At 43.7% G+C, this 13,247-nt stretch overlaps 1 protein-coding gene across 2 annotated transcripts in view; it reads left to right on the forward strand.

Annotated features, from left to right (window-relative positions):
* The first annotated feature begins 1,922 nt into the window (after positions 1 to 1,922).
* CORO2B (coronin 2B) overlaps positions 1,923 to 13,247 on the forward strand; it is a 42,422-nt gene continuing 31,097 nt past the window's right edge. Inside the window, exon 1 of one of the 2 annotated variants that reach the window (XM_088452894.1) lies at positions 1,923 to 2,029. In XM_088452894.1, coding sequence (XP_088309020.1) covers positions 2,015 to 2,029 — 15 coding nt within the window. In that variant the 5' untranslated portion in view covers positions 1,923 to 2,014. Of the gene's footprint in view, positions 2,030 to 2,593; positions 2,682 to 13,247 lie in introns of those variants that run through there. The other variant, XM_088452895.1, reaches the window with a different exon arrangement.

The raw sequence follows: 13,247 nt of genomic DNA on the forward strand, positions 1-13,247 counted from the left end.
AACAGAGGTGTTCCTTAATAAACGCCTACCATTTTGTGGGCGGCTGCACTGACATCATCAGTGATGTCAGTGGGGAGCTTCCTGCTCCATCAGAGCAGAAAGCTCCCTGGGGTTTACGAGTGCCCAGACCCAACATTAGGGTCTGGTTGTAAGCCCCGACGGTCGCGATGGTGATCACCATCGCGACCATCAACCTGGTCGGTCGTTAAGCTGTGGGTGGTAACCCACAGCTTAACTAACGACCAGGAGGCCGCACTTCAAAAATGAAGCGGTCGCCCTCATTCAGAGAGAGCGATCGCTTCTTACGACCACCTCTGAATGAGGTCCTGAGTCTGCGCACGGGCCCCCTCCTCTCTTAAAACACCCTTGCCAGAACATTATGGCATAGTTAATGAGAGGTTCAGGATCTGAGGGCCTGATTCAGACCCACTCACTAGGGGGCGTTCGCTCGTAGCTGCCGATGGTTCGCAATGTGCGAATGAATGTGCATCGCACTGAACGTGCGCAAACTAGTCCATGTGATCGCAAAGTGTTCGCCCCATGTCTAAAGACGCCCTGCCAGAATGAGTGACAGTACAAGCCGTTTGTGGGTGGTGACAGGGGTTGGTCTATGAAAATGGGAGAGCGGAGGTGGGAACGCAGGCATGTCTGAGCGTCATAACGCGATTCCAGGGACATGCATAATTGAGACGGAGCATCATAGTACACGTCACCTGGCTGGATTTTACACTGAAGTGATCGCAGTGCTTGCGGTTGGGTATGGTCAACCACAAGCGCTGCGTTCGGTTCTGATGGCACCCGATGTTACCGATGGTTGCATACACTTCCTGGAGATGATGTGCATTAATGGTCTGGTGGGCGTCTGCATACACAGGGCGATCGCACGCCAAGACATAGTGTGGGGTGCTTATGCCTTGCCGTGCTATCGCTGCCTTGCTGTTAGTTGGCTGAATTTGCATACGCATCAATCAAGTGAACGCATCTAGTGAGCGGGTCTGAATCGAGCCCTGAGTTCCTGCTGAAAAATAACACTATAAAATCACTATACTCTTGGCAGTACAGAATAATCATAATTCTAGTACTGTAGAATCCCTATCCAATATTTTTAGCACTGCTGAATCGCTATAACTAGCAATATACTCACAACACTGTATTAATATTATTTTCTTAAAAATACATAATCAGTATAATTGTAGCACTGCAGAATAGTTATACTATAATTGTAGCTCCGCATAATCACTCTTAATCCGTGCTGTTTTTCTGGTTGTACTATACTATGTGGTATGTAGTCATTTGTGTCATTTTGAGTTTTTAGAACTCTTTCCAGACACAGGAAGAAATCAGTGAAATAATTCCAGAAATGAATAAAATAAGCATCTGAAGACTTCTCCACAGTGTTTAAGCTCCTGTAACTCTTGTATCAACTTGTAACATTAGGTGAGTACTGGCTCCTATTTTCTGAGTACCTGTGCCTTTTGTCCATATAAATAAAGCACTGCTCTTGAAACTGCACAATCATTATACGTGTAGCACTGCAGCATCATTCTGTACACAGCGCCGTCTAATTATTATTCCGGTCACCTCTAGTGTTTCAGATGAATGTGACACAGGCAGGTGATCCCTGTATGGTGCTACTTCCACCGGGGCTCACCTGCCTGTGTCACTACAATGGCAGTCCTCACAGTGTGCCAGTCCTCAGGGCTATACCTAGGCACAGGCCCTTGCTTTTCCTGAGAGTCTAGGAGAGTTATGTCATTTCAAGCATTGTCTTTCGCAAATAAATGTTTTCTACACGGTTGTAGTGGCCCCAGCAGAGAAAGAGTGAACAGCAGCAGAGCCGCTTCCTGCCTGATCAGTATGGATGCAGAGTGACATCACACTCAGCCAGCAAAGGATGGGAATAATGAGGAGGAGGGGAGGCAGCACATTGTGTGTGAGTGTGTCTGGAGGCAGCCACGCACAGAGATCTGCAGTCAGAATCCAGTTGCCCGGGCGCCCAGTCCCCCAGCTCTATATGACTGTCACCAAGGTAAGTCAGATGCATGTGAGAGACAGGAAAGTACAAAGAGGAGTACAGATAAGAGGATACATAGAAGGCTGCATGGATGTGTGTGTCAGCATCCTCTCCATCTGGGTAGAATAAGGGCTTCCTATCCGAAGGAGCTGACAATCTCTAGGGTAAAGAGTGTATGGCTGGAAAGTGCCTTGCAGAGTATGTTGGACATCATCCTGCATATACCCTTGTACTTTGGAGACTGTAGGAGTTACATGCAGCTCCCACGCCGCTCTCACACACAACCGTGCATCCAAGTACATAGCAATCACCCACCCGCCTAATCTCTTGGATCTGTTCCAAGAAGCCAGGATTAATCAGATGTTGCTGCTTCCTATGTAGGGGTGTCTGACAGGCTTCCATAGCCCACTGCTTAATCCATAGACATCTGTAGGGAGAGCACATGGAAATCCAACCAAGCGCCTCAATGCAACCTGCAGCTTAGAGCTTTGTGACGTTGGGGCGTGGGAGAGGAGTAGCTGAGTTTCTATGAGATGGGAAACAGTTGTGAGCTAGAGATAGGCACATCTGATTGTAGTATGTCAAAGTGTAAGGGGGAAAAGTCTACATGAGCTGCATATCCGTAATAAGACAATGTGTAGGGGGAAGATGTGATACTAATTGTAAGGTACGTGGGCTTGATGATGGTATGTTTGCATGCAGAAGAGATACAGATGAGAAAAATATTACACAACTGTACATATATAAATATAGGTAACACAGATTGAGATTGATACGTGGTTGAACGTAGGAGAGGTACAGAATGCAGAGAGATATGATGGTGGATAGGGACGTTGGGTGATATATCAGAGAGTTATATATGTGTATGTGTGAGGTAACTGCTGGGGACGTATGTAGGGTGCAAATCGGTATGGTTGAGTAATAAGAAGAATTGGTTACTGGAATTTTGGATCCAAGGTAACGAGAAAGTAGCTGCTTAATTTGTGCTGAAGAGGACCCAGGTTATATGATGTGTAGGGGAGAGACTCGCTACTCTAGCTAGGTATGGATGGGTGTACTGGAGTAAAGAATTGGTTTAGGGAGGTTGAGGGCCTGATTTAGAGATGCACGCTAATGCAGCCGTGACTGGGTCTTTCTCCATAGTGTGACTGCGTCGTTATGATAAAGCCGCAGCCGATGGGTCCCATACAGAGACGTTCACTGGCTGCAGCTCTAAACCACTGCTTTGCGTATTAAGAAGCACCATCGGTCGCGTCATCGAACATTGCACCAGCCCTTTGGAGGCACTGATCATGGCTGCCGAAATTAGTGCAACTGCGACACTTCCGTGTCTGTCTAGTCACCCCTCTGTTACCACCCAGGAGGAATGCCCACTGATATTGCCTCTCTCTGCTTCTAAATTCTTTCTGCAGCTTTCGGCGGTAATCATCGGCACTCATGCAGTGTGACTTGGATGCATGTGCAGTCTGCAAACATCGGCCGTTTGAGTACGGCATTGACATAGCCTGCACCTCTGACTTAGGCCCTGAGCTTGGTGGATATTATAATGCTGGGAGGTATGACTGAGTGATATTCACAGATTTCTATTAATCATATTGATTATTTAGCTTTGGAAGGGCGCACCTACAGGTAAGGGTGAGTGTAATGGAATGAAAAAACAATTCTGTTAGCTTTGGATGACTGCACATGTGATAAGAGATGTATTAGGGATGTATGAATTAGTAGTGGAGAGGTACAGATAAGTGTAGTATAGAGAACCAGCTCAATGATATAGCTGAATGATATATGGGTGAGCATAGAGAAGCCACTCAGGGAACTATGGATTATATAATAGAGTGACAAGAGTAGAGTATGATAAGGCGATCCCAGCGCTGCGACCGAGGTCCCAACCTGGGATCACCATCGTGACCATCGGTAGCGATGTTTGATGGCGCCAGCCAGCTGAGTAAGCCTCAGCTTACGCAGGCTGGTCGGTATGGAAGGCCAGGAATCTGCGTCCATGGATGCAGATCCTGGCCTTGCCACTCCCAGAAAATGGGGGCGATATGGTGGAGAGTAATGGAGAAAGCAGTGGAATTAGAGAGGTATTGAGAAATGTCATGGAGAATAGAGCTGATTTGGTGCTGGGGAGGAGTATGGAGGAGAATTAAGCTGATATGGAGAGGTATGGTGGAGTTTGAAGGATAATAGAGACGTTTTATTAGGGTATGGTGGAGTGAATTTATATATTGGTTTATATGCATTGTAACACCTCAATAAAAAGATTATTGGAAAAAATAAATAAAGCTGATTAGGGAGGTGGGGAGCAGTATAGTGGAGTATAGAGGTTATATGTAGCAGTATGGAGCAGTATAGTGGAGTATAGAGGTTATATGTAGCACTATGGAGCAGTGTAATGATGAATAGAGATGATTTGTGTATGTATGGACTATGGAGCAGTGTAGTGTAGTATAGAGGTGATGTGGAGCGGTATGGATTAGTGTAATAATGAATAGAGATGAATTAGAGCAGTATGGAGCAGTGTAGTGGAGTATAGAGGTGATATGTAGCAGTATGGAGCAGTGGAGTATAGAGGTGATATGTAGCAGTATGGAGCAGTGGAGTATAGAGGTGATATATAGCAGTATGGAGCAGTGTAGTGTAGTATAGAGGTGATGTGGAGCGGTATGGATTAGTGTAATAATGAATAGAGATGAATTAGAGCAGTATGGAGCAGTGTAGTGGAGAATAGAGCTGATTTGGAGTAGTATGGATCAGTGTAATGATGAGTAGAGATGATTTGTGTATGTATGGAGCAGTGTAGTGGAGAATAGAGCTGATTTGGAGTAGTATGGATCAGTGTAATAGAGAAAAGAGCTGATTTGGAGTAGTATGGATCAGTGTAATAGAGAATAGAGGTCATTTTGGGAGACATGGAGGAGTGTGGTGGAGAATTTAGCTTATTGCTGTCAGCATGGTGTATGTAGTGTTGTAGAGAGCAGAGCAGGCTCAGACAGTGATGGTTAAGTGTTGGGGAGAGACAGGCATGCTCAGGAAGGAATGGAGAAATGTAATGAACTTGTACTTAGATAAGATATGGACCAATTATGGTTGGGATTATATGTTAGACAAAATGAAATAGGTTAAAGAGACTGGAGCGGAATAACAGTGACCAATAATTGTGAATTTGTGAAAATGTCAACCTGAGAAGTGCCACATTCATCCATGGCTGGATGGTAAATGTTGCTGGCTCACTGTACAGTTTGCATTTTAGTGACTCTCATTGTATTACACTGTCATTTTCATATTAATAGCTTTGTGGATCTTCGAAAAAGAAAATTATATTTTTGACCTTGTCTGGACCGTGGTAATGGGGATGGGAATTATAGGTGATTGTGCTGAAGAGTTTACATAACTCATACCTTACAACATTCAAATATGCGAAACCAGGATGAAATAATCACTGCCTAGATCCTCCCAATAATTGTGACACTCTGTACATTTTGAGCCTTTCTAGGCCCACGATATGCGGCAATTGGGATGTATGCATAACTGGATATCTCTTAATTGCATGATATACTGTTATAGAATATAAAACATCACATATCTCAGCACTTCTCTCTGCCCGCTAAGTACCAGGAATACAAATCCGCACCCAGTTATAGGTTCTGCTTTACTGACTCTAACATCCTGCTATCCTAGCAAAGGGACAGTTTGATTTTAATAAATTAGGAACCAGGCATCATTCCAAAGGCATTTTGGGTTTGTTACTTGCCTAACCAGTAATTTATTTCAATCTTATTGAAGCTGTGTGTACATTAATGTAAAATAAAATACATTATGTCTTTGCTGACATTTATTAATATTGAATCATTGCAGAAGTAGTATCTCTTACAGAACATCTTAAGAAAGATATTTCTAGAGCCATGCTAGTAACTTTAGATGAGCAAAATTGTGTCCATATTTTGTGGGAATGAAGATTTTGCAGACCATTGCAGACTATTTTTCAGAGGTACAAGGTTGCAGAGCAGTTTTGAAAATTTTATTTTATTCTTTTGGAGAGAATATAGGCATACCTCCCAACATTGGAAGTGAGCGGATTGGGACAGTGGGTGCGGCCATGCTTTCAGAGGGTGGACCTAGTACTGAGCAGCATTGATCATTTTCTGTTCCCCTCTTACCACCCTTTCATTGCAGCATACACTAGTGGCCAATGCGTGCGTGCTCACTGTTAACCACTGCACTGCTATGCAGAGCAGTGAATGGACATAACTCATAACCTGAAATCAGGACGGTTGGTAGGTATATAAACTTCCCCACCTACCCTGATACGTGATAATGATAGAAAAGAACAGGTCTGTCCCACAAATGTGTGGTTCTCATCCGATGCCCCTTGGTACTGTGCCAGGAGTATATTTGTATCTCAGAGCCGGCCCTAGCCAAATTAGTGCCCTAGGCAAAATTTTGGGTGGTGCCCCCCTCCCCTCGGATCCTGAAAAAGGGTGTGGCCAGCACAGCACGGTATCAGCATCCACCCTCACCCACCACCACTATCCCAGCAGAGCACCCCTCGCCCAGAAGTGAGCACCACAGCACCCCAGCCCTCTCCCAGTTCCAAACTTACTTTACTTGAGCGCATCCTGCAGAGCTGTCTGACTCAAGGTACAGCAAGCCACAGGCGGCAGACCCGCTTTTCCCATCTCTGACTTGCAGGCCGCAGCTGTGTGTGATGATAGCTGGATGCGGAACACAGAGCCGTGAGGTGTGACTAACTACTCCGAGCGCTGCAAAGGCCCATGGTGCAGCAGCCCTCTCGCGACCATTTACTTACAGTCCTGAATGAGCCTCTGCCCATGCGCAGAAGCTCATTCTGATTGTGTGACGCCTCAGAGCTGGTCTGGCTCTAACCACTAATCGCTGTCCAGTTGCACCACCCCTGCAAACTGCTGCCGGCTGTTCCGCTGCTGCCCGCTCACTGTTTGCTGCTGCCAGGCCCAATCAGATCTGTCAGCTGAGCTCCAATCGTGGACGCTACGCAGCTGCAGCAGCAGCTGCCAGAGTCTCTGCCCAGCCGGCAGCAGGTGCCCGCACCAAACCTCCACCGGCCCTAGACAGGCTTGGGTGCCCCTAGGCATTTGCTTAGTTTGTCTATGCCTAGGGCTGGCTCTGCTGTATCTACCCATAGCTCTATGTGTATAAGTATTGAGAATACAGCAGTGGGGAGGAACCTGTCAGTCTGCAGCAATCAGGAAGAATATGGGACATCACACAGGATACAGAGCACTATGGAAGTTGAGATGTGCAGCATGGCTTAATGCACAACTGCTTTAACTCTGCTCTCTGACAGAATGCTCAGGTCAGCATAATATAACATACCTGTTATCACTGCAAACAAATAGCTCAAGTGAGACCGAATGGGTAACAGGAAGATCTACTATCCCATAATGCAGTGCTGATCAATATTTACATTGTAGACTGATTGTAGACTGAAATTTAACTGCTCACTTTTCTACAGTGACTGTTTCTGTGAGAAGGTCTTGGTAGCTTAAACCTTATGCAGATGAGACAAAGAACATACCTTTAAAAGTAATTGGTAGTTAACCATTGACCATCAAGTATTATTAGCTATGCATGAGCTGCATGTGGAAAAACAGATGTGGAGGGTTCTGGTAAATTTCCTAGTTTTTATTAAAGGGCGATTTGAAGGTTGTATTTTGAAAGGAGTTAAATCTGGGTTCTTACTGTAATCGCCCTACCCAAAGAGAGATTATACATTAGCAGGAAACACAGTTGGAGGCATAATTATGTCGTTTTTCTCAAAGATATTTTGCACAAGAGAAAGGGCCATATCCAGCGCGCACTGACACTGTTAGCTGGTATAAAACCAATTGTGGAAACAGTTGAGAGGAGAAGATAGAGATTATAATTGGAGGAAGGGCTGCACGTGTGTCGCAAGAGGCTACGGCTGGCACCTGTGTGGAAATGGCCGCAGCCACAGGTAGCACAGGCAGGGCATGCTGGGAGGGAACCCCGACTTGCTGTGCTTCCGACATGTGCCCCCTTTCCCTATTGGTGACCCTGGTATCAGCACATTGTTGCTCTGTGTGCCATATAATTACATTGAGAACATAAAGCTCATTACTTGCTATGGCAGATCTGTATCTAGCTGGTGTGAAAAGTTCCACAGAATGCAGTGGGTTATAATATATATATATATATAATATATATATATATATATATATATATATATTGTGGCAGTATCACCAGAGGTGGCGTTGGGGAGCAGCAGATTCTGTGTGGGATTGGAGAGATCCTCCCACACAGGGTTGAAATACTGAGTGGTGATACACCTGCCAGGTGGAGAGAGCTCAGGTGTGAGCTAGTGAGAAGGCCGAGCGAGCCATTGGGGGCCAGGAGGCCGGTGTCCGGACCTTGCAGGAGGCAAGTGGGGACCACAAAACTCTCTGACTGTGGGACATTGAAGCAGTAAAGCTGCGGGCTGAGAAAGCCAGGGCCTATATCTGTGTGATACCGGGAAGGCCACCAGGATTGTGTTTTGTTATTTTCTGTATCCTGAATTTAACAAGCTGGAAGTAAAAGCATTGTTTGTTTACTTGAAAACCGTGTGTGGACCCTCAATAAGCACCTAAACACTGCACCCATTCACCCTCTGCCGAGTTAAATACCCCAAGTCATCAGATATATATATATCTCCAGATACTCGGCACTAGTCCAAACAGAACAATGAAATATGGTCGGTGCCATCTTCAAACAAATGATAGAGCAGTACGGGGTAAGCGGCACTCGAACAGTCAGCAAAAAAATGAGACAAAGACTCGGCGGTCTAGTCGTGATGAAAATTCCTGTTGCGAATTGAAACGTTGACTAGACCGCCAAGTGTTTGTCATATTTTTTTGCTGACTGTTTGAGTGTCGCTTATCCCGTACTGCGCTCTATCTATCTATCTATAATATAAACAGCAACACATAAGCGGCACTCCGGAGTCTCCAAAAAAGGCGAAAACAGGTATCTTTGTTCAAGAATAAAGACACCTGTTTTCACCTTTTTTGGAGACTCCGGAGTGCCGCTTATGTGTTGCTCTTTACATCGAGGGGAGTGATCTCCATTTTGAGGGCACCCGGAGCAAGTTATAGACCTGCCCTGGTCTGCACAGTACCGGGCTTTCTATATATGTACATACTGCATGAGTGGAGAAAATAAATGATTTTTTGGGGCATATCTAGCTGTCATCATTGTATGTTTTTTGATTGGACCTAATAAATACAATGCATGAACTGTGAAGAAAAATCTGGAATAAATTCTAGAGGTACCAGAATTTATAAATTACCTTTAAACAATAACTAAAAAGCTAGTGTAATACAAGTAATGTATTCACATCTGCTAAATTTTCTCCTACAAAGTTGAACCTGTAAAATCAGGCTGTTAAACCTAAAACCCTTAGACATGTGGTTACAGAATTAGTACAGATAAGACTGCACATATGTACTTATGCACCCTATGGCGTGAGTTCAAGACCTTGTAGGATTAGGACCTGTCCATCTGAGCAGCAATTCAAGGCTTGATTGCCGCCATCTCTTATGACAGATACATTTAGACAATACCTAACCAAGTTCCTAGCCCCAAATTCCACCTGCTGATCCTGTGCCCTCCTTACAGTTATTATAACTTATTATAGGTGCAACATATTGTTTTGTCCAGATAATGACCTAACATGTAGTTTTTATAATTTCCTCCACCTCCCCCTGTCACCCTGTCCAAGTTTTTGTTTGTTTCTCCTATAAATTCTTGTTTATTTGTATTGTAACTTTAAAATTAAGCATAGATATACAAATTGTGGTGGACACAAAAAATTCTGCAACCCATAGTAACCATTTCAATTTATTTTATTGAATTGTTCGAGATAAATAAATAAAGATACTCACATACAACAGTTCTGTGATTTTAAATGAAAGACCTTTTCACAAACAATATTTCATTGACTAGTAAGTACATGTAGAAAATAACCTGAAGATATATTTTATATTTTCACAGATCAATTACTTAAGATTGTTCAATCTACTTACACATCTACTAATATAATTGCTTTCAAGCACTAGGCAATCAGAAATCAAAATATACAGTTCTGAACAATTATATTCTGAATAACTTTTTACAGTAAGGATAATTTATACATATAGTGATTATTTAAGTATCTAATTGAATATGAGAAGATCACGAGGAATAATCATTATGTGCCTGGGCAGCTTTAGAATCTAAATGGTTGTTATGAATTGGTAACCCATCTCTCCAGAATGACCCCCAATATGATGTTTTAAGTTTATTATAGCCTCACGGCCTGATTCAGAGTGGTCCGCTATTGCACCGCGATCCCGTACACAGCTGCTCTGCGAAAATATGCAAATGTCACAGTCGCCGGAGATTGCATTAAAACGCCAACTGGCAGCATCACAAATCCAAGCAACTGTGTACAACTACGCAGCATCGGTTGCAGATCCTTTGATTATCGGACTCCTGAGCAGCCCTATGGTCGCGCAGTACGGCCGCGAGAACTGAGACGCGGAGCCATATTTCTAACATACAGGATCGCAGGCGCAAGATGTGACACGCTCCCGAAACGGTTGAGACACGTCTGCGTTTCTAGCCGACACTCCCCATTGCCTCCCCCAAACACTCCCTGACTGTCAATCACACTTCAAATAAAGTCTCATTCTGAGCCACTACCGTAATGGACATTGACACATGCGCAGTGCGACTCCATTTGCGAAAATCTCAGCATAGCGTACAACTCTGAATCAAGACTGACTAATACTAATTAATCCTCTATTCTGACAACATGCGTGCCGACATTGCAGGCTGGACTGGCCAATAATGCCACTTCTGTCGCCTGAAAAGAAGTGTCATGTGTAATAATTATACAAAATTGATTGGATGACCACAGTCAACCAATGTCTCATCTTCCAGCTGCACTAACAGGCGCCTAAAGTGAATGTGTAGCTCAGTGCCCAGGTGCTGTGGCTGAGCGAGAGTGTGGCCTGGTCAGTGCTGTCAGGACAACATTGGGCCTGATTCACAGGCCGCGTCTGCATCTTTAGGTGGCCGTCTGACTGCAACTTCATGCAAATGCCGCTACATATCCCTTCCCTGTGTATATCTGTGTGTACACACTGAGTAATGTATGCACCATAGGAGTTTTAGGGACTTTTGCATACACTCAGTAGCGAAAAATCGGTCAGTTACCATGAACATCAGCATTGCCTAGGGCCCAGAATCAGACTCATTATATGCATCACCCTCTTAGGGCCTCTCTGGTGATAACTCTTATGCATTTACTACTAGCGCTATTAATGCAAGTACAACACATGCAGATGGACCTGGCACTGGAAATCAGTTTTCATTGTCGAAATACCCACAGGTGTTTTTATTCTGATACATTGAGTTTTTTTCATAGTTTTCTCTATTTAATGCTCAGTGTGTTGATGGCAGGTGAAATGCACAGAGGTTAATGGAGTGATTTAATGACAAGAAATTAGGGATGGCCATCGGCAATCAATGGTTAGCAACCATAATTGGTTTGCAACCGATGGTCAATGGATGAACCACTGATGGTGCAGCATGATGGGGGTGGGGCGCACAATGCCCTTCCCTGGTTGGTCCGCCACATTCCTGTGACTCTCAGTACCAAATAATGCCCATCGATGTTTGAAACCATCAATAGTTTCCAGTCAATGGTTTCCTGCCATAAATGTAAAACACCAATGGCACCATCCTTGGAGACCATAAGTGGTGAGTCGTTTCACAGCCATCCCTACAGGAAATTAGACCATACTGTTGTTCAGCTAATTAAAAAAGAGGGATAAGGGGCAGCTCCAGCCTGGTATATTGTTTCTTAACAAGCTCTAGCTTAGTGAAGCCCAGCTGCCCTTCTACCATGAGATGTGGGGGTTAAGTGGAAGGTCACCTGCATCGCTCTGTATTGCTAATATTATAGTTCGATTGACCTGAGCAATTATTATGGTATTTCACACTCATTATTAATAACACAAACAAATATAAAGTTATGATTTACTGTGCAGTATAGAAGAATAAGAATTGAGAAAAGTGTTGTTTTTATTGAAGAAAAAAACTATTCTGGTGTTAAAATGTAAGTGAATGTATTGTTCTTTGAAGGACAAAAGAAATTTCATGTCTATGTCATGTATTAATACCTAATAATCGCTAGTCGCTATTTAGCGCTGCAAGTCGCTTAAGAAAGAATTGCTTTCCAGTCTAATCGTGTGGTTCCAAAGCACAAAAAGTTATTTATGTAATGAAAAAGTAACACGGTTAAAGATTTAACAGCTAGAGTAAAAAGAAATCAGTAATAGTACAAGCCGATACATACGCATGTTTTATTATTTATTACCAGTTATTTATATAACACACACATATTCCGCAGTGCTTTACAGAGAATAGTTAGTCATTCACATCAGTCCCTGCCGCTGTGGAGCTTACAATCTATATTCCCTACCACAACTCACATACACACTAAGGGTAATTTTTGTTGGGAGCCAATTAACCTACCAGTATATATTTGGAGTGTGGGAGGAAACCGGAGTACCCAGAGGAAACCCACGCAAGCACAGGGAGAATATACAAACTCCACACAGTTAGGGCCGTGGTGGGAATCAAACCCACAACCTCAGTGCTGTGAGGCAGTAATGCTAACCATTACACCGTCTGTGCTGCATGTGTACTGGTCCCAGTATACAGTCATCAATCCAGAGGTCTGTGATCATCAATGAGGATGTCTGAACACTGAAATCGGTACGCAGTTTATATACCTTACAGAGTTCTACGTTAACAAAGGAGCTAGTTTACAGGTTTCCATTGGTTCTTGCTTCTGGATTAACATGTCATGGTTGATTCATACGGTGTCATCAGGGGCATGTCTCAGTTCTTCAACGATCTCTTTGTATAGTTTTTCCACCGAACAACTGGTCAATACTGGCTACAACACTGCATATAGATACTAACATTTAATGCAATATCTCCCTGTCATCCATAACTAGCGGACGCAAGATGCGACTCCTTTGCCGATAGGAACGGGAGTCTGCAAATAAACAGGGATTTAGTATGATACCAAATATGACATGTCCACTATGCTCTAAACCCTAGATCTCATTTAAGCATTTAAGTACATTTTACATCATAATTATTGGTTAAAAATACCTTTAATAACTCTGGTTAATAATTA

The sequence above is a fragment of the Taudactylus pleione genome, unplaced genomic scaffold (assembly GCF_031769625.1).
Source record: "Taudactylus pleione unplaced genomic scaffold, aTauple2 ptg000556l, whole genome shotgun sequence".
Lineage (NCBI taxonomy): Eukaryota > Metazoa > Chordata > Amphibia > Anura > Myobatrachidae > Taudactylus > Taudactylus pleione.